General features: G+C 48.5%; 1 protein-coding gene across 1 annotated transcript in view; it reads right to left on the reverse strand.

Annotated features, from left to right (window-relative positions):
• Positions 1 to 556: 556 nt before the first annotated feature.
• The window catches only part of LOC144612395 (uncharacterized), a 34,943-nt gene continuing 13,665 nt past the window's right edge, over positions 557 to 21,834 (reverse strand). The window contains exons 3-4 of the mRNA XM_078431994.1: positions 10,560 to 10,639; positions 557 to 1,435 (exon numbers count right to left, since the gene is read on the reverse strand). Of these exons, the coding sequence (XP_078288120.1) occupies positions 1,185 to 1,435; positions 10,560 to 10,639 (331 nt within the window). The 3' untranslated portion in view covers positions 557 to 1,184. The remainder of the gene's footprint in view (positions 1,436 to 10,559; positions 10,640 to 21,834) is intronic.

Raw genomic sequence — 21,834 nt, forward strand, 5'->3', positions numbered from 1 at the left:
CCTCGACCAGTGTCCACTGCGGAGGGAGTCGGGACGATTGGTCCCAGGGCGGAGTTTACCCCAGACCCGTCCCCCACTGCGGAGGGAGAGGGGACGATTGGGTAAATGTGACAGGTCTCGCTGTGCGGGCTGGAGGTCCCGGAGCGGGGCCGTCGATGGGATCACCTGCCCGCGACTGACACCTGGACGATCCGGTGGAGAAGGTCAGGAGCCGCAGCCGGGAGCGGAGAGACTGCGGCCGACTTTGGGATGCGCTCAGGGCGCGGATTTATTAATGAGCAGAAACACTGTGGTGAGCGGATATTTCACCGCACCCTTCACCTGCTCCCTGAACTTGGACTGGGTCACCGCATAAATGAATGTGTTCGTGCAGCAGCTGAGATTCTTCAGCAAAACCCCGACGTTGAAAAAGATCCAGTCAGATTCAGTCCGATCAGTTCCAATTCCTGCGATCTGATAATAATAATAATAATAATAATAATAATAATATTTTATTTATATAGCGCTTTTCATATACTCAAAGACGCTTTACAGAGATTTTGAGAACATAGGGAAATTAATAAATAGATAAATAAGTAAATAAATAAATGAACAGAGAAAGGAGACAGTAGGTGAGGTGACCTTCAGTGGTTGAAGGCAGTACTGAACAGGTGAGACTTCAGCGATGTTTTGAATGTGGTGAGTGTGGGGGAGTCTCTAACGGTTTGGGGTAGTGAGTTCCATAGGGTGGGAGCAGCGATGGAGACGAAGTTTACAACTAGCGTCAGCCAAAGGAGGATGAAACTGCCGGAGATGGTGAAAAGTAAAACCACAGACCTCCTCCTGCTCTCCATCTCCGGGTCACTGCGTTTCTCCCCCTTGCTCTGACCCCTCAGCCCCTGACGGACCCGACTGGCCACTAAAATGTGCCGGACTGTCAGAGCGTTGAGCAGCAGGATCACAGCGAAAGGGAGGAGCGGAGTTAAAACCGTGTCGAGCCAATCAAATGCCACCCACCCGGGGTCAGTGTAATAATTTTTCACCCTGCGACACCCCCAAGGGACATTGTCGACCATTTTCCAGGGTTCCCGTGTGATGTAGCGGGGAACGTTTTTCAGACAGAGCAGAACGCCGGCTGTTGTGAGAACCGCAGCCGCAGTTTTCCCGGTGCAATATTTTGTTTTCAGCTTCTGGCGACAAACCGATCAAAGGTGAAAGTGACGGTGAACCAGACAGAACAATCTGTGGCTGCAGACTTCAGCACATCGAAAACACTGCACACAGGGGTGATGGACAGGATACTCCAAGGAAAGAAATGATATCGGAGCCGAAACAAAATGACACCGGTGATCAGGGTGAGTAGATCGGCCGCTGCCATGGCCACCAGGTAGCGGAGTGGTGCAGGTGGAGAGGCCGCACTTTCCCCGGGACAGGATCACAATCGCCACTAAATTCACTGCAGAAAGAGAAGGGAACGGACACTGGACATTATAGAACACGCTCTGAACACCGGCTCGACTTTCATCTACACATCAGGAATTTTGCAGTCGGTGCGTGGCTGCAAGTTTAACAATGCCCGACCCAGCCCCGACTATGCCCTGCTTGAGGGGAGAAGAGATAAAGGGACGGGCGGAGTAAAGGACGGGGAGGGAACGAGCAGCCACCCGCTACAATAAATAGGCAGAATGATCTTTTCTATGGTTAACCCTGCTCACAGTCTCTGATGGGGCCGGTTTCACAGACTTAACCGTGACCGGCCGCGTTTAACCAGGGCTCTGGGATCTAATGGGAACGATGAGGGTTCCAGAGAGAAAGCAGGGACAACTTAGAGCAGAGTGGCTCCGTTAATGGATTCATTCCACAATGAGTTCAGTTCAGTAACAACACACGGCGGTAGATCCGCGGCTACTGGTTCAGGAGATCGATCCAATTATTGACCGACAGGCGGTGGAATCCGTTTGTGACAGACTCCTGAAGAGCGGCTGTTCACTCTCATAGAATAGCTCAGAAAAACACTGAACTTCACAATGTAAACCCCTCCCAGTCACACGGTTTCGGAGAGCTGCCTGTCCCGAGCACTGGGACAACTCTGGGCAAGGTCCCACTGAAGGCTCGAACAACATTCTGGTGTGTCCCGGCAGTGTGAGAAAAAAGGGTTAGTTTCGGCTGTCTGAAAATAAGAAAAGTCACAGCGTTAATTCAAAAATATTTCACTGAGAAGATTGATATACTTCACATATTCTTGTACGACGATCATCAGTTGGGAAGCGTGCGATGATCAGAATCAGGTCAACACCGGTTAACACGCGGAGTTATAAAACTTGAATTGTTATCCTCACTTACCAGGGATTCCAACGGCAGCAATGATCACGTACAAGATTTTCTCCACACGCAGATATTCCCTATACATTTCCCCCATTTTCTCTGCCCAGCGACGTGTCCCCGTGAATTACTGATAATCTCCCGGAATGAAATGCTGGGGCAGAATATTCCCGGAGATTTTATACCATTTTCCGTCTCCACCGGGACAGTGAAGTTTCAAGAGAATTAAAAAATAGAGATTTTGAAATTATTCACAAATAGATGACATCAGCCAAGTGAAATCCCTACTGAGATAGGTTATGATTTATTCAGGGAATTGATGCAAAGACTGGGAATGGTGGCGATACTGACGGATAGAAATTGTGAGCGACATTGTTCCCGCAAAGGGGATATTGTTTCAAAATCCATCAGGTCCAGCTCTCCACATCATGTTGCTTATCTGATTCCGGTCTATCCACTTCATTCAGCAAGACAATCCCAAATTCCAGGGACCCTCTCGGGATTTCTGGTGTCGAGTTTGAAGGCGGACTAGACGGTCTTTGTCCACAATTTGATGAATTAGTTCGAAAGATCGTCTCAGATGTCCCTTCCACTATGCTTCACCGCTCAATATGATCGCGGCGCATCTGACTGTAACCTCAACCCCACACACCCGGCGACCCCGGTAACCGTTCAGTCCTTGCTTGCTTGGGATGGATCTGACTTTGCCCAGGGACAATAACATTCTCTGCCTTCACCACCTCTGCGGAGGAACGACACAAAGACTCACGACTCTCAGAGAACAGAAACATTTCCATCTCAGAATTGTCCGAAACGTCGAACAAACGGCGAACGATGCAGCATCTCTCCCTCCTCTCTTTCTCTCTCCCTCCATCCTTACAGCTTTCACTCTCTCTCTGTACTGTTACTCTCTCTCCTACCCTCTCTTTTCTCTCTCTCTGCGCCGCCCTCTCTCGGTCAACCATTCTCCCCTTACCCCTCTCTCCCCTCTCGCTCTCACTGCATTTTTCCCTCTTTCTCTGTATCTCTCTGACCGCCCCTCTCTCCCTTTTGCCAACCCACTCGCTCTGAAGTCCACTCTCTCTTCATCTTCCCACTCTCCCTTTGATAGTTCCCTCTCCCTCCATCTCTTCCCCTTTTGTCTTTTCTGCTATCTCTCCCTTTCATCTTTATACAGCGCAACTCTCGCCCTTTTTCCCCAACTGTCCTCCTGCTCGCCCTCACTTCTCCCTTCAACGCTTTTTCTTGGAAACCGTTAGCCACCGTGGGATGTAACAGCTATCCCCAAACCCCTCCCGTCAAGCTCCAGCAGCTCTTCCAGGTGAGACAGATGTTCACCTGCACCTGCTTTAATCTCATCTGCTGCATTCGCTGTTCCAGATATGTCCTCCTTTACTTCGTCGTGGTCAAGCGGAGACTCGGCCACCGTTTCGACGAACAGTTCCCCTCGTTCCGCCAAGGCCTGCAAGATCTCCCCGTTGCTAACCATTGTAACTCCCCTTCCCACGCTGACCATTCTGTCCTGGACCCCCTCCATTGCCTAAGCGAATCTGCATGCAAACTGAGAGAACGTCACTTCGTATTCCGCTTTGGTACCTTACAACCCAATGGTATGAACTTTGAATTAACCAATGTTAGGTAAATAAAGTGCAAATACCCACTTTCCACGTGCCTCACCCGGACTGGCACCTGTTCATCACTTCTACCTCCCCTTCCACCGATATTCCTTCCTCTCTCTTTATAGTTCCATCCTCTGCAACCTTTATCTCACATCTTTTATCTTTTAATCTCTGGTCTCAACCACCTGACCATGAAAACCCTATTCACCTGCATCCGCTCATCATTCAACTCGCTTTGTCCTCAGAATTGTCCTAAATTCGAACAAACTGCGAATGTCGCAGCACTTCTCCTTCCTCCCTCTCTCTCGCCCCCCATCCTTCCTGCTGTCCTCTCTCTGAACTGTTACTCTCTCCCCTACACTCTCTATTCGCCCTCTCTGCGCCGCCTGTTGTACTTCGTGGTCCTGTATCTGTTATATCGTTGTTATTACAGTGGAATGACCACAAGTGCACGTATTTAGGGGATTGAAAGCCGAGCATAAATCCAGGCTCAGTTTATTTCACCGCCACCTGGAACCAGAGTGCCTGCCCATATTACGTCATTCCCACATATACATGTTGCTCCAGGTAGGCGGGACATTGACCTGAGTGACGGGTCACTCAGCCAATAGAGATGGGGCAGGGGCGGGTCCGCGGCCGCTGATTGGGCGGAGTGATGCGAGGTGTCCGGGATTGGCGGCTGAGCGACGAGTGACTCGGCCAATAGGGAAGGATCTGGGGCGGGTCCGCGGCCGTTGAATGGACGTCCCGTCCCGGTGGGCGGGACTGGTTTGCGAATGACGGGCCACTCGGCCAACAGGGAAGGAGCTGAATGGCCGTTGAATGTGACAGGTAGGCGGGATATTGACCCGAGTGACGGGTTACTCAGCCAATAGAGGTGGAGCACGGGGCGGGTCCGCGGCCGCTGAATCGACGGTGACCGTTACCGGTGGGCGGGACATTGATCCGAGTGACGGGTTTCTTGGCCAATAGGGAAGGTCCCATGGGCGGGTCCGCGGCCGGTGGGCGGGACTGCTTCGCGAGTGATAGGAAGCTTCGCCAATAGGAAAGGGTCTGGGGCGGGTCCGCGGCCGTTGATTGGACGACGAGTGACCGGTGGGCGGGATATTGACCCGAGTGACGGGTCACTTGGCCAATAGTGAAGGATCTATGGCGGGTCCGCGGCCGCTGAATGGACGGGTCACTCAGCTAATGGGGAAGGGAGTGACCGCGAGGGGCGGGCTTTCTGGCGGGTCCGCGGCCGCTGATTGGGCGGAGTTCGGCCGGTGGGCGGGACTTTGACCCGAGTGACGGGACACTAGACCAATGGGGATGGAGAGACGACAAGCAACACCCCCGCACCCATCAAGGAATGACAACTGAATGTAACGGTAAATATTTTTATTACTGTCAACATTGTTACAAGTTACTAGTATTAGTATTATTATTACTATTATTATTAGTATTATTATTAGTATTATTATTATTAGTAGTATTATTGTTACTATTATTAGTATTATTATTATTAGTATTATTACTGTTATTACTATTATTAGTATTATTATTATTAGTATTATTATTATTACTATTATTAGTAGTATTATTATTGCTATTATTACTATTATTATTAGTATTATTGTTACTATTATTATTATTATTATTATTATTAGTAGTATTATTATTACTATTATTAGTATTATTATTATTACTATTATTACTATTGTTATTAGTATTATTATTACTATTCCAAAAAAACCCCAACTAATACATATTTGCAGCTAAACTGAAAGTTTTTTGTATTCTCAGCTTCTCCATGCCCCAGCTTCTCTCGTGCTTATAGATCGAAGTGATGGAGCGGGGTCTCCAGGTGCTAAAACCAATGGCAATGGATTGCAACCGGATACTTTGTCTTACAGTCTCTTTATGCACGACTGTCCGTTTTGGAGTGGGGCGGTGGAAGATGGCAGGTTTCCTCTTTGGATATTCAAGGGTGATGGAGCTGTCATCTACCGGCCTTGGAAGGGGAGCGCTCTTGACACTGCTCTCCCCGACAGTTGTTGTGTCTGTGTCGGGCACAGTCCCTTCCAGTTGCTCCACGCTGTCACCTTGCTTACCAGGCTGCAGTATTGCCTCGGCAGAATGTTCTTTCCCTTCTCTCATCTGCCTCAGTTCTGCAACAGGATAGTGGACACCAAATGACAGAGAGCCTTTCTCAGGCTGACCCTCTGCCATTGCCTTAGATGGTCCTGCCACCTCCTGAGGCAGTTTCGCCTCGTCTCCACCAGCAGCGATTCCTCCACTCTCCAAATCATGGATTATTACTGCTGGAGTGGTGTTGTGCTGGCCATTACTTGCACCCGGTTTGTCTTCCTCGTTGTCAGCGTGTGCGGTTCCTTCACCTTCACAGCGGTCACCTGGTCCGCAGTCCTGAGGATTTCTGAATCCGTTCATTATGTAAGTGAACCACGAGGAAAACATCTACAGTGACACTCAGAGGAGACGGAGCTGTGTCTGAGTGAAGGATCTTCAGCGGTTGCTGTTATTTATTGGTTGGGGAACAATTCCATTGTGATGAAGTTCCACGTCGACAATGGTCACCGTGGTGAAAACCGCAGAACAAAAGCAGTGCAACAACTGCCATCCTTTCGGTGGTCAATGGTCACAATGAGCAGATGATGCAAAACCATAGAGACTGAACTCAAAAGAAAAGATCGGTTTACTGAAGTTATAATGAACATCACAAAGTGTTTCAAAAGCAACCAAAGGAACAGCTATGAAATAAACGATGAATATTTGGAACTGCTGCTTAGTTCATGGGTTCTTTTTAAAAAAAGAATCAGATTTGCAACAGCTGCAGTTTTTTTTGGAAAATCCCCCCCCTCCCGCTCATTCCCTTCCCATTGGTCTAGCGACCCGTCACTCGAGTCAAAGTCCCGCCCACACGCCTCAGAGTGAACAATCAACGGCAGCGGTCCTGCCCCAGCTCCTCCCTTCTCCATTGGCCGACTGATCTGTCACGCAGGTCAATGTCCCGCCCTCCGATCAGGCGCCGGCCATTCAGCGGCCGCGACCCGGTATAGCTCCATCTCTATTGGTCGAGTGACCCGTCACTCAGCTACCAATCCCACCCACCTGGCATCACTCCGTCTAATCAGCGGCCGCGGACACGTCCAAGATCCTTCCTTATTGGCTGAGTAACCCGTCCCTCGCAGTGTAGTCCCGCCCAGTCCTCCCAATCAGCGGCCACGGACCCGCCCCCAGATCCTTCCCCATTGGCCAAGTAACCCGTTACTCGCGTACCAGTCCCGCCCACCGGCCTCAGTGGGTGCAGGGACTTGCCAGACTGCCAGAGGGCGCTGCGCGTATCGCTGACAGACAGCCAGGTGTGGGCTGTTGTCCCAGAACATCTGCCTGACCCCGCTGTGACCTTTTGGCGGGCCACTGATGTCCACTGATGTCAATCGGCGTCCATTTTGAAAGCCGCTACATAGAAACATAGAAACATAGGTGCAGGATTAGGCCATTCGGCCCTTCGAGCCTGTACGCACCGCCATTCAATATGATCATGGCTGATCATCCAACTCAGTATCCCGTACCTGCCTTCTCTCCATACCCCCTGATCCCTTTAGCCACAAGAGCCACATCTAACTCCCTCTTAAATATAGCCAATGAACTTGCCTCAACTACCTTCTGTGGCAGAGAATTCCACAGATTCACCACTCTCTGTGTGAAAAAAAACTTTCTCATCTCGGTCCTAAAAGACTTCCCCCTTATCCTTAAACTGTGACCCCTTGTTCTGAACTTCCCCAACATCGGCAACAATCTTCATGCATCTAGCCTGTCCAACCCCTTAAGAATTTTGTAAGTTTCTATAAGATCCCCCCTCAATCTTCTAAATTCCAGCGAGTACAAGACGAGTCTATCCAGTCTTTCTTCACATGAAAGTCCTGCCATCCCAGGGATCAATCTGGTGAACCTTCTCTGTACTCCCTCTATGGCAAGAATGTCTTTCCTCAGATTACTTTCAATGACTGGTGTACCACGACACCCAGGTCTCGTTGCATCTCCCCTTTTCCTAATCGGCCACCATTCAGATAATAAAGCCCGGGAAGTTTTTGGCGCGTGTTTTTTTGAGTATATGAATCTTATCTGATTTTAATTGATGCTTATTGTGCATATTAATTGTCTTTAAGAATATAACCATAATTTTTCTGGCAGTCTAGCAGAAAAAATGATATTTGATGCGAAAACAAAACTGAATTTGCGAGGGACAGCATTTTGGCGGCATCCTGGGAGCTGCCCCCAGCAACCAAGTCAAGTCAAGTCAAGTCAAGTTTATTTGTCACATACATATATGTATATAAATATGATATGATATGACTTGGATGAAGGGATTAATAGTACCATTAGCAAATTTGCAGATGACACAAAGCAGATGACACAAAGGCAGTTTGAGCTGTGAGGAAGATGCTATGAGGTTGCAGGGTGACTTGGACAGGTTGTGTGAGTGGGCGGATGCATGGCAGATGCAGTTTAATGTGGATAAGTGTGAGGTTATCCACTTTGGTGGTAAGCATAGGAAGGCAGAGTATTACCTGAATGGTGTCAAGTTAGGAAAAGGGGACGTGCAACGAGATCTGGGTGTCCTAGTGCATCAGTCACTGAAAGGAAGCATGCAGGTACAGCAGGCAGTGAAGTATAGGAGCAAAGAGGTCCTTCTGCAGTTGTACAGAGCCCTAGTGAGACCGCACCTGGAGTACTGTGTGCAGTTTTGGTTTCCAAATTTGAGGAAGGATATTCTTGCTAGGTTGAAGCGTAGGTTTACCAGGTTAATTCCCGCAATGGCGGGACTGTCATATGTTGAAAGACTGGAGCAACCGGGCTTGTATACACTGGGATTTAGAAGGATGAGAGGGGATCTTATTGAAACATATAAGATTATTAAGGGGTTGGACACGTTAGAGGCAGGAAACATGTTCCCAATGTTGGGGGAGTCCAGAACCAGCGGCCACAGTTTAAGAATAAGGGGTCGGCCATTTAGAACGGAGATGAGGAAAAATGTTTTCAGTCAGAGAGTTGTGAACCTGTGGAATTCTCTGCCTCAGAAGGCAGTGGAGGCCAGTTCTCTGAATGCATTCAAGAGAGAGCTAGATAGAGCTCTTAAGGATAGCGGAGTCAGGGGGTATGGGGAGAAGGCAGGAACGGGGTACTGATTGAGAATGATCAGCCATGATCACATTGAATGATGGTGCTGGCTCGAGGGGCCGAATGGCCTCCTCCTGCACCTATTGTCTATTGCCTGTTGATACTGGGACATGGAAACGTGACATAGACACCCAAAAATTAATTGTTGCACAAACCAATGCAAACACATTTATTTACAAGTTTGACAACCGTCTGACTCTATCAAAAAGAAAGAAGATAGTTCCACAACCACAAGTAGTCTTTTCAGGTAATTTACTATTTACCACACAAGTATTAATGTATGTAACATGGTGTCTCAATGGCATTTGATTGCAAAGGTAGAACTTCTTTTTTCTAATTCATTAAAGTGTAGTTATACATCCTATCCATGGCGGTCCACAATCAAATTGGACAGTAAATGTCTAACCTAATTATGGCTGTGTAATACTAGATTGATTAGAGGACACCATTACGTACATTATCTATGCAAGGAAAGATTAAGTTTAGTTCCATTTCTGCATGCAGTACATCAAATAACCATTTAATATTCACTTTAGAGCAATGTTCTCCTCTCAACTGTTGGCTTTTTAAATAGTAATACTTTCCAGTTTTAGAATAACAGTTTGTTTGATGGCAATATCACGTACGTAACGTGGACACCAAAATGTGGCGTACAATGGTGTGTGTAAAATTCAATTCATAATATGGAAGAATGAATTTACGTAATATAAAATGGAGTTGTCTACTGATTAACCTTCTTAATATTACAGTGCAGGAGTGGCAAGAACTTATTATTGTTTGTCTTTGGATTGTATTACTGGTCATATTGAACTACCTGCTACATCACATAGAGGTATAGATTGGCCACGAGGGTAAAACAGGGCATCGGCACGCTTATTTACCGCTGTTGTATTGTTTACCCAATGTATAACCTGGCGCAAACATTGCCGCGGCAGTAACTAAGCGTGCCGAAGCCCTGCCGATGATAGCCAGTTTTAGATTTAGATTTTTAGATTTAGAGATACAGCGCGGAAACAGGCCCTTCGGCCCACCGGGTCCGTGCCGCCCAGCGATCCCCGCACATTAACACTATCCTACACACACTAGGGATAATTTCTACATTCACCCAGCCAATTAACCTACAAACCTGCACGTCTTTGGAGTGTGGGAGGAAACCGAAGATCTCGGAGAAAACCCACGCAGGTCACGGGGAGAACGTGCAAACTCCGTACAGACGGCGCCGGTAGTCAGGATCGAACCTGAGTCTCCGGCGCTGCATTCGCTGTAAGGCAGCAACTCTACCGCTGCGCCACCGTGCCGCCCTAGATCCCTAGATCGACTGACAAATACATTTAAATAAGAATTGAATGTGACTTTGGTCATATACCCGATACCTCACGTACAAATATTACTTAATTGTTACATTACTTATTTTGTAACACCCTAAATACATGTAAAATACAAACAAAATCTTACCTTTCAATACGCCGACAGGATTGTGTCCGATGGGCTGCCTAAATGCTTCAAGTTTATGGGCACTTGACATTTCGGAGGTCCTAACATGGTCCAATAACACAATAGAAAGGAAGGACATTAGCTTGGAGGATGTGGAATTGATATGGATAGAGCTATGAAACACTAAGGGGCAGAAAACGCTAGTGGGAGTTGTGTACAGGCCACCTAGTAGAGTTGGGGATGGCATCAAACAGGAAATTAGAAATGCGTGCAACAAAGGTAAAACAGTTATAATGGGTGACTTCAATCTACATATAGAGTGGGTGAATCAAATTGAGGAAGAGGATTTCTTGGAATGTATACGGGATAGTTTTCTAAGTCAACATGTAAAGGAACCAACGAGAGAGCAGGCTATTCTAGACTGGGTAGTGAGTAATGAGGAAGGGTTAGTTAGCAGTCTTGATGTGCGTGGCCCCTTGGGCAAGAGTGACCATAATATGGTTGAGTTCTTCATTAGGATGGAGAGTGACTTAGTTAATTCATAAACAACGGTTCTGAACTTAAGGAAAGGTAACTTTGAGGGCATGAGACGTGAATTGGCCAAGATTGACTGGCAATTGATTATTAAAGGGTTGACGATGGATATGCAATGGAAGGCATTTAAAGACCGCATGGATGAACTACAACAATTGTTCATCCCAGTTTGGCAAAAGAATAAATCAGGGAAGGTAGTGCATCCGTGGCTAACAAGGGAGATTAGGGATAGTATCAAAACAAAAGATGAAGCGTACAAATTTGCAAGAAAAAGCATCCTACCAGAGGACTGGGAGAAATTCAGAGTCCAGCAGAGGAGGACAAAGGGCTTAATTAGGAAAGGGAACATAGATTATGAGAGAAAACTGGCAGGGAACATAAAAACTGACTGCAAAAGCTTTTATAGATATGTGAAGAGAAAAAAATTAGTTAAAACAAATGTAGGTCTCTTGCAGTCAGAAACAGGTGAATTGATCATGGGGAACAAGGACATGGCAGACCAATTGAATAACTACTTTGGTTCTGTCTTCACTAAGGAAGACATAAATAATCTGCCGGAAATAGCAGGGGACCGGGGGTCAAATGAGAGGGAGGAACTGAGTGAAATCCAGGTTAGTCGGGAAGTGGTGTGAGGTAAATTGAATGGATTAAAGGCCGATAAATCCCCAGGGCCAGATAGGCTGCATCCCAGAGTGCTTAAGGAGGTAGCCCCAGAAATAGTGGATGCATTAATGATAATTTTTCAAAACTCTTTGGATTCTGGAGTAGTTCCTGAGGATTGGAGGGTAGCTAATGTAACCCCACTTTTCAAAAAGGGAGGGAGAGAGAAAACGGGGAATTTCAGACCAGTTAGTCTAACATCGGTAGTGGGGAAAATGCTAGAGTCAGTTATTAAAGATGGGATAGCAGCACATTTGGAAAGTGGTGAAATCATTGGACAAAGTCAGCATGGATTTATGAAAGGTAATTCATGTCTGACGAATCTTATAGAATTTTTCGAGGATGTAACTAGTAGAGTGGATAAGGGAGAACCAGTGGATGTGTTATATCTGGACTTCCAGAAGGCTTTCGACAAGGTCCCACATAAGAGATTAGTATGCAAACTTAAAGCACACGGTATTGTGGGTTCAGTATTGAAGTGGATAGAGAACTGGCTGGCAGACAGGAAGCAAAGAGTAGGAATAAACGGGTCCTTTTCAGAATGACAGGCAGTGACTAGTGGGGTACCGCAAGGCTCAGTGCTGGGACCCCAGCTATTTACAATATATATTAATGATTTGGACGAGGGAATTGAATGCAACATCTCCAGGTTTGCGGATGACACGAAGTTGGGGGGCAGTGTTAGCTGTGAAGAGGATGCTAGGAGGCTGCAACGTGACTTGGATAGGTTAGGTGAGTGGGCAAAGGCATGGCAGATGCAGTATAATGTGGATAAATGTGAGGTTATCCACTTTGGTGGCAAGAACAGGAAAGCAGACTATTACCTGAATGGTGGCCGATTAGGAGAAGGGGAGATGCAACAAGACCTGGGTGTCGTGGTGCACCAGTCATTGAAAGTAGGCATGCAGGTGCAGCAGGCAGTGAAGAAAGCGAATGGTATGTTGGCATTCATAGCGAGGGGAATTGAGTATAGGAACAGGGAGGTTCTGCTGCAATTGTACAGGGCATTGGTGAGACCACACCTGGAGTATTGCGTACAGTTTTGGTCTCCTAATTTGAGGAAAGACATTCTTGCCATAGATGAAGTACAGAGAAGGTTCACCAGATTGATTCCTGGGATGGCAGGACTTTCATATGAAGAAAGACTGGATAGACTCGGCTTGTACTCGCTGGAATTTAGAAGATTGAGGGGGGATCTTATGGAAACTTACAAAATTCTTAAGGGGTTGGACAGGCTAGATGCAGGAAGATTGTTCCCGATGTTGGGGAAGTCCAGAACAAGGGGTCACAGTTTAAGGATAAGGGGGAAGTCTTTTAGGACCGAGATGAGAACGTTTTTTTTCACACAGAGGGTGGTGAATCTGTGGAATTCTCTGCCACAGAAGGTAGTTGAGGCCAGTTCATTGGCTATATTTAAGAGGGAGTTAGATGTGGCCCTTGTGGCTAAAGGGATCAGGGGTACGGAGAGAAGGCAGGTACAGGATCCTGAGTTGGATGATCACCCTTGATCATATTGAATGGCGGTGCAGACTCGAAGGGCCGAATGGCCTACTACTGCACCTAGTTTCTATGTTTCTATGTAACACTGCTGCGCTGGTCAAGAAGGCACAGCAACGACTGTTCTACCTGAGAACACTGAAGAAGTCTGGTCTACCCCAACAGCTGCTAACGACATTCTACCCCTGCACCATAGAGAGCATCCCAACACATGGCATCCCTGTGTGGTATCTCAGCTGCACGGAGGCAGAGAGGAGAGCTCTTCAGCGGGTAATCCATGGAGCTCAGAGGACCATCGGAACACAGCTACCAGCCTTGGAGGGCATCTACAACACACGATGCCTCAGAAAAGCCACCAGCATCCACAAAGACTCTTCACACCCCTGCAACAGTCTGTTCGAACTTATACCATCGGGCAGACGATACAAGGCCTTCTACGCCCGCACCTCCAGACTCAGGAACAGCTTCATCCCCAGGGTCATAGCTGCTATGAACCGGTCCTGCTGAGCCAGATGGTCACATCGCACAGTGAACCGGTACAGACCTACTTGCACTTTATTCTGTTTTAAAACTGTTCCAATTTGTTTCATTGGATTGTTTAAATGAATACTGACTAGCTAATTAATTGATTGCATCGTATGGGAGGCGCATTCCCAATCTCGTTGTACCCCTGTACAATGACAATAAAGATATATTGTATTGTATTGTATTGTAATTAGGAAGATAACGCTGGACAATTGAACGTCTCCTGTACGTAACCAGCAGACGTTCGGAAGACACGAAGGGACATCAGGCTCCAGCACCATCAGCAGAAAATTGATACACTACACTTCCCCGCGGTTTCGTTCCAGACAGCAATGTTATTGTTTTTATAAGTTGACGGTTCCACCAGGCATGAAAACAGTAGGTGAACGAAGCCTGCTTATGCACGTAACGATTTGGACACGGAGAACAAAGTTGGCACAGTATGTCTCCTTTGCTTTAAAGTATGCTGAGTTAAGAATTGAGGAACATGTGTTTTTTTTACTTGTCTTGGGCATCGTAGAAACAAATGAATATCGCTCCGATATATATTCGTTTTTCATGATTGCCAACGGCATCTTACGTACGTAACTCTCAGGACACGATGAGTTACGTACATGAGCATAGTGTGAGAAAATAACTGCAGATGCTGGTACAAATCGAAGGTATTTATTCACAAAGTGTTGGAGTAACTCAGCAGGTCAGGCAGCATCTCAGGAGAGAAGGAATGGGTGATGTTTCGGGTCGAGACCCTTCTTCAGACTGATGTCAGGGGGGCGGGACAAACGTCGTCCATTCCTTCTCTCCCGAGATGCTGCCTGACCTATTGTGTTAACAATACAATACAATACAATATATCTTTATTGTCATTGTACAGGGGTACAACGAGATTGAGAATGCGCCTCCCATACGATGCAATAATTTAATTAGCGAGTCAGTATTAATTATTAATTTAAACAACCCAACAAAACAAATTGTAACAGTTTTAAAACAGAATAAAGTGCAAGTAGATCTGTGCCGGTTCACTGTGCGATGTGACCATCCGGCTCAGCAGGACCGGTTCATAGCAGCTATGGCCCTGGGGATGAAGCTGTTCCTGAGTCTGGAGGTGCGGGCGTAGAAGGCCTTGTATCGTCTGCCCGACGGTAGAAGTTCGAACAGACTGTTGCGGGGGTGTGAAGAGCCTTTGTGAATGCTGGTGGCTTTTCTGAGGCATCGTGTGTTGTAGATGCCCTCCAAGGCTGGTAACTGTGTTCCGATGGTCCTCTGAGCTCTATCTACCCGCTGAAGAGCTTTCCTCTCTGCCTCCGTGCAGCTGAGGTACCACACAGGGATGCCATGTGTTAGGATGCTCTCTATGGTGCAGCGGTAGAATGTCGTCAACAGAAGATGATACAACGATAAAATACGATGGAACATGTAAAAAGCGAAGGCATTTCGGGGAAGTACAAATTGAAACTAAATCTAAAACCTACGCAATTGGGATAAACGTGATGGCTTCCGGGCATGCAGATTCATAAAGGACTGTAATCGGACGGCCAACTCGAGTTAAGTTTCAGACTTTTTAGTTTTTTTCATTTTTGTTTGTATTGTAGAGTTTGTTTAATTAAATAGATGGCATTTAGTAGTTAATTGTCTTTGTCCTTCTTTCACACACATTACAGAGCACATTATTATAATGCAACATGTACACAGTGTACATGTCTTCTCGTACATGCGGAATCACAATTTTGCCAATGCGTGTTGTCAAGGAAACTGGTCTTTTTCTTTAGATTTAGAGATACAGCGCGGAAACAGGCCCTTCGGCCCACCGAGTCCGCGCCGCCCAGCGATCCCCGCTCATTAACATTATCCTACACACACTAGGGACAATTTTTACATTTACCCAGTCAATTAACCTACATACCTGCACGTCTTTGGTGTGTTGGAGGAAACCGAAGATCTCGGAGAAAACCCACGTAGGTCACGGGGAGAACGTACAAACTCCATACAGACGGCGCCCGTAGTCAGGATCAAACCTGTCTCAGGCGCTGCATTCGCTGTAAGGCAGCAACTCTACCGCTGCGCCACCGTGCCATATTTTGCTACGACTTTGATTTACCATGTCTCTGGAAGGAAGTGGTATTATTCCATGATATATGGCTCAATAGAACATAGGTGCAGGAGTAGGCCATTCGGCCCTTTGAGCCAGCACCGCCATTCAATGTGATCATGGCTGATCGTTCTCAATCAGTACCCCGTTCCTGCCTTCTCCCCATACCCCCTGACTCCGCTATCCTTAAGAGCTCTATCTAGCTCTCTCTTGAATGCATTCAAAGAACTGGCCTCCACTGCCTTCTGAGGCAGAGAATTCCACAGATTCACAACTCTCTGACTGAAAACGTTTTTCCTCATCTCCGTTCTAAATGGCCTACCCCTTATTCTTAAACTGTGGCCGCTGGTTCTGGACTCCCCCAATAGTGGGAACATGTTTCCTGCCTCTAACGTGTCCAACCCCTGAATAATCTTATACGTTTCGATAAGATCCCCTCTCATCCTTTTAAATTCCAGTGTATACAAGCCTAGTCGCTCCAGTCTTTCAAGATATGACAGTCCCGCCATTCCGGGAATTAACCTAGTAAACCTACGCTGCACGCCCTCAATAGCAAGAATACCCTTCCTCAAATTTGGACACCAAAACTGCACACAGTACTCCAGGTGCGGTCTCACTAGGGCCCTGTATAACTGCAGAAGGACCTCTTTGCTCCTATACTCAACTCCTCTTGTTATGAAGGCCAACGTGCCATTGGCTTTCTTCACTGCCTGCTGTACCTGCATGCTTCCTTTCAGTGACTGATGCACTAGGACACCCAGATCTTGTCGTACGTCTCCTTTTCCTAACTTGACACCATTCAGATAATACTCTGCCTTACTATTCTTACCACCAAAGTGGATAACCTCACACTTATCCACATTAAACTGCATCTGCCATGCATCCGCCCACTCACACAACCTGTCCAAGTCACCCTGCAACCTCACAGTTCACACTGCCACCCAGCTTTGTGTCATCTGCAAATTTGCTAATGGTACTTTTAATCCCTTCATCCAAGTTATTAATGTGTTAATGCACCTGCAGTTCCTTCTTACACATGATTACAGAGGAGGGGGGGGGGGGGGGGGGGATGGGGGGGAGAATGGACGGCGTACTAGCCCGCTCCCCTGGCATAATTACCGGGTAGAGGGGAGGGGGTTGCAGGGTGGGTGGGGGGAGAACCTCTCCCCTCCCGATGCCCACCACCTCCACGCTGAAGGTCATCTGGCCCCGGCCGCGGCCTCCCATCCTCACCGGCCCCTGGGGCCCACAGAACAGCACGTTAATGACCGGCCGAATGGCCACACGTGCCCTCCCCCGGGGGACCGCACGCCCACCTGATGCCTCCCCCCCCCCAACCTTCTCCCTGTATCTGCTCCTTATTTCCCCCTCTCCCCACATCCCCCCTCCTTCTCCTCCTCCCCTTGCCCTCCACTCTCTGTTCCCCACATTCCCTACAATGCCGAGGACTATATTCTGCACTCTGTATCTTCCCCCCACTCTCCACCCCACCACTTCCCCTTCCTCCTGTTCCTTTCCCCCTTCTCCATCACTTCCCCCTCCCTTATCTCCTTCTCTCCCCCCCTCCTCTGTATCTTCCCCTACAGTACCATATCCCCCCTCCTGTATCTTCCCCTACAGTACCATATCCTCCCCTCCCCCTCCTCTGTATCTTCACTACTGTACCCTATCCTCCCCTCCCCCTCCTCTGTATCTTCCCCTACTGTACCATATCCTCCCCCCTCCTCTGTATCTTCCCCGACTGTACCATATCCTCCCCCTCTGTATCTTCCTCTACTCTACCATATCCTCTCCCTCCCCCTCCTCTGTATCTTCGCCTACTCTACCATATCCTCCCCCTCTGTATCTTCCTCTACTCTACCATATCCTCTCCCTCCCCCTCCTCTGTATCTTCCCCCACTGTACCATATCCTCCCTTCCTCGAGACCCTCTCCCCTCCTCCCTCTCCCCTCCTTTCCCCATGACCGCTCCTCCCTCACCCCTCCTCTACCCCCATCTACCCTCCTCTACCCCCCTCTCCCCCTCTCCCTCTCTCCTCCCCTATCCCCCCCACCTCAGGTCACGGGTCACTCAGCCAATAGAGGTGGGGCTGGGGCGGGTCAACGGTGCTGATTGGAATGAGTGAGGCTCGTGGGCGGGACTGGGAGCTGAGTGACGGGTTAATTGGCCAATATAGATGGAGCTGGATCGGGTCCGCGGCAGCTGATTGGGCGGAGTGATGCGAAGTGGCCGGGATTGGCGGCTGAGTGACGGTTATATTGTCCAATGGGGAAGGATCTGGGGCGGGTCTACGGCCGCTGATTGGACGGAGCGTGGCAGGTGGGCGGGACAATGGCGCGAGTGACGGGTCATTCATCCAATAGGGTTGGGGCAAGGGCGGGTCATCGGCCGCTGATTGGAATGAGTGAGGCTCGTGGGCGGGACTGGTCCGCGAGCGACGGGTGACTCAGCCAATGGGGAAGGATGCGGGGCCGCGGCCGCTGAATGGGCGGAGTGCGGCCGGTGGGCGGGACTGGTCCGCAAATGACGGGTCACTCGGTCAATAGGGACGGAGCTGGGGCGGGTCCGCGGCCGTTGAATGGACGGGGCGTGACAGGTAGGCGGGACATTGACCAGAGTGACGGGTCACTCAGCCAATAGAGATGGGGCAGGGGCGGGTCCGCGGCCGCTGATTGGGCGGAGTGATGCGAGGTGTCCGGGATTGGCGGCTGAGCGACGAGTGACTCGGCCAATAGGGAAGGATCTGGGGCGGGTCCGCGGCCGTTGAATGGACGTCCCGTCCCGGTGGGCGGGACTGGTTTGCGAATGACGGGCCACTCGGCCAACAGGGAAGGAGCTGAATGCCCGTTGAATGTGACAGGTAGGCGGGATATTGACCCGAGTGACGAGTTACTCAGCCAATAGAGGTGGGGCAGGGGGCGGGTCCGCGGCCGCTGAATCGACGGTGACCGTTACCGGTGGGCGGGACATTGACCCGAGTGACGGGTTTCTTGGCCAATAGGGAAGGTCCCATGGGCGTGTCCGCGGTCGCTGATTAGACGTGATGCAAGTTGGGCGGGATTTGCGGCTGAGTGACGGGTCACTTGGCCAATAGTGAAGGATCTATGGCGGGTCCTCGGCCGCTGAATGGACGGGTCACTCAGCTAATGGGGAACAGCGAGGGGCGGGCTTTCTGGCGGGTCCGCGGCCGCTGATTGGGCGGAGTTCGGCCGGTGGGCGGGACTTTGACCCGAGTGACGGGACACTAGACCAATGGGGATGGAGAGACGACAAGCAACACCCCCGCACCCATCAAGGAATGACAACTGAATGTAACGGTAAATATTTTTATTACTGTCAACATTGTTACAAGTTACTAGTATTAGTATTATTATTAGTATTATTATTAGTATTATTATTAGTATTATTATTATTAGTAGTATTATTGTTACTATTATTAGTATTATTATTATTAGTATTATTACTGTTATTACTATTATTAGTATTATTATTATTAGTATTATTATTATTACTATTATTAGTAGTATTATTATTGCTATTATTACTATTATTATTAGTATTATTGTTACTATTATTATTATTATTAGTAGTATTATTATTACTATTATTAGTATTATTATTATTACTATTATTACTATTGTTATTAGTATTATTATTACTATTCCAAAAAAAAAACCAACTAATACATATTTGCAGCTATACTGAAAGTTTTTTGTATTCTCAGCTTCTCCATGCCCCAGCTTCTCTCGTGCTTATAGATCGAAGTGATGGAGCCGGGTCTCCAGGTGCTAAAACCAATGGCAATGGATTGCAACCGGATACTTTGTCTTACAGTCTCTTTATGCACGACTGTCCGTTTTGGAGTGGGGCGGTGGAAGATGGCAGGTTTCCTCTTTGGATATTCAAGGGTGATGGAGCTGTCATCTACCGGCCTTGGAAGGGGAGCGCTCTTGACACTGCTCTCCCCGACAGTTGTTGTGTCTGTGTCGGGCACAGTCCCTTCCAGTTGCTCCACGCTGTGACCATGCTTACCAGGCTGCAGTATTGCCTCGGCAGAATGTTCTTTCCCTTCTCTCATCTGCCTCAGTTCTGCAACAGGATAGTGGACACCAAATGACAGAGAGCCTTTCTCAGGCTGACCCTCTGCCATTGCCTTAGATGGTCCTGCCACCTCCTGAGGCAGTTTCGCCTCGTCTCCACCAGCAGCGATTCCTCCACTCTCCAAATCATGGATTATTACTGCTGGAGTGGTGTTGTGCTGGCCATTACTTGCACCCGGTTTGTCTTCCTCGTTGTCAGCGTGTGCGGTTCCTTCGCCTTCACAGCGGTCACCTGGTCCGCAGTCCTGAGGATTTCTGAATCCGTTCATGATGTAATTGAACCACGAGGAAAACATCTTCAGTGACACTCAGAGGAGACGGAGCTGTGTCTGAGTGAAGGATCTTCAGCGGTTGCTGCTATTTATTGGTTGGGGAACAATTCCATTGTGATGAAGTTCCACGTCGACAATGGTCACCGTGGTGAAAACCGCAGAACAAAAGCAGTGCAACAACTGCCATCCTTTCGGTGGTCAATGGTCACAATGAGCAGATGATGCAAAACCATAGAGACTGAACTCAAAAGAAAAGATCGGTTTACTGAAGTTATAATGAACATCACAAAGTGTTTCAAAAGCAACCAAAGAAACAGCAAGTTTGAAATAAACGTTGAATATTTGGAACTGCTGCTTATTTCATGTGTTCTTTTTTAAAAGAGAATCAGATTTGCAACAGCTGCAGTTTTTTGGGGAAAATCCCGCCCCTCCCGCTCACTCCCTTCCCATTGGTCTAGCGACCCGTCACTCGAGTTAAAGTCCCGCCCACACGCCTCAGAGTGAACAATCAACGGCAGCGGTCTCCTGCCCCAGCTCCTCCCTTCTCCATTGGCCGACTGATCTGTCACGCAGGTCAATGTCCCGCCCTGCGATCAGGCGCCGTCCATTCAGCGGCCGCGACCCGGTATAGCTCCATATCTATTGGTCGAGTGACCCGTCACTCAGCTACCAATCCCACCCACCTGGCATCACTCCGTCTAATCAGCGGCCGCCGACACGTCCAAGATCCTTCCCTATTGGCTGAGTAACCCGTCCCTCGCAGTGTAGTCCCGCCCAGTCCTCCCAATCAGCGGCCGCGGACCCGCCCCCAGATCCTTCCCCATTGGCCATGTAAACCGTTACTCGCGTACCAGTCCCGCCCACCGGCCTCAGTGGGTGCAGGGACTTGCCAGACTGCCAGAGGGCGCTGCGCGTGTCGCTGACAGACAGACAGCCAGGTGTGGGTCTGTTGTCCCAGAACATCTGCCTGACCCCGCTGTGACCTTTTGGCGGGCCACTGATGTCAATCGGCGTCCATTTTGAAAGCCGCTACATAGAAACATAGGTGCAGGAGTAGGCCATTCGGCCCTTCGAGCCTGTACGCACCGCCATTCAATATGATCATGGCTGATCATCCAGCTCAGTACCTGCCTTCTCTCCATACCCCCTGATCTCTTTAGCCACAAGGGCCACATCTAACTCCCTCTTAAATATAGCCAATGAACTGGCCTCAACTACCTGTAGTATAAGAAAATAACTGCAGATGCTGGTACAAATCGATTTATTCACAAAATGCTGGAGTAACTCAGCAGGTCAGGCAGCATCTCGGGAGAGAAGGAATGGGTGACGTTTCGGGTCGAGACCCTTCTTCAGACTGATGTCGGGGGTGGGACAAAGGAAGGATATAGGTGGAGACAGGAAGATAGAGGGAGATCTGGGAAGGAGGAGGGGAAGGGAGGGACAGAGGAGCTATCTGAAGTTGGAGAAGTCAACGATCATACCACCGGACCGCAAACTGCCCAGGCGAAATATGAGGTGTTGTTCCTCCAATTTCCGGTGGGCCTCACTATGGCACTGGAGGAGGCCCATGACAGAAAGGTCAGACTGGGAATGGGAGGGGGAGTTAAAGTGCTGGGCCA

The sequence above is a fragment of the Rhinoraja longicauda genome, chromosome 44, assembly GCF_053455715.1.
Source record: "Rhinoraja longicauda isolate Sanriku21f chromosome 44, sRhiLon1.1, whole genome shotgun sequence".
Classification (NCBI taxonomy): Eukaryota; Metazoa; Chordata; class Chondrichthyes; order Rajiformes; family Arhynchobatidae; genus Rhinoraja; species Rhinoraja longicauda.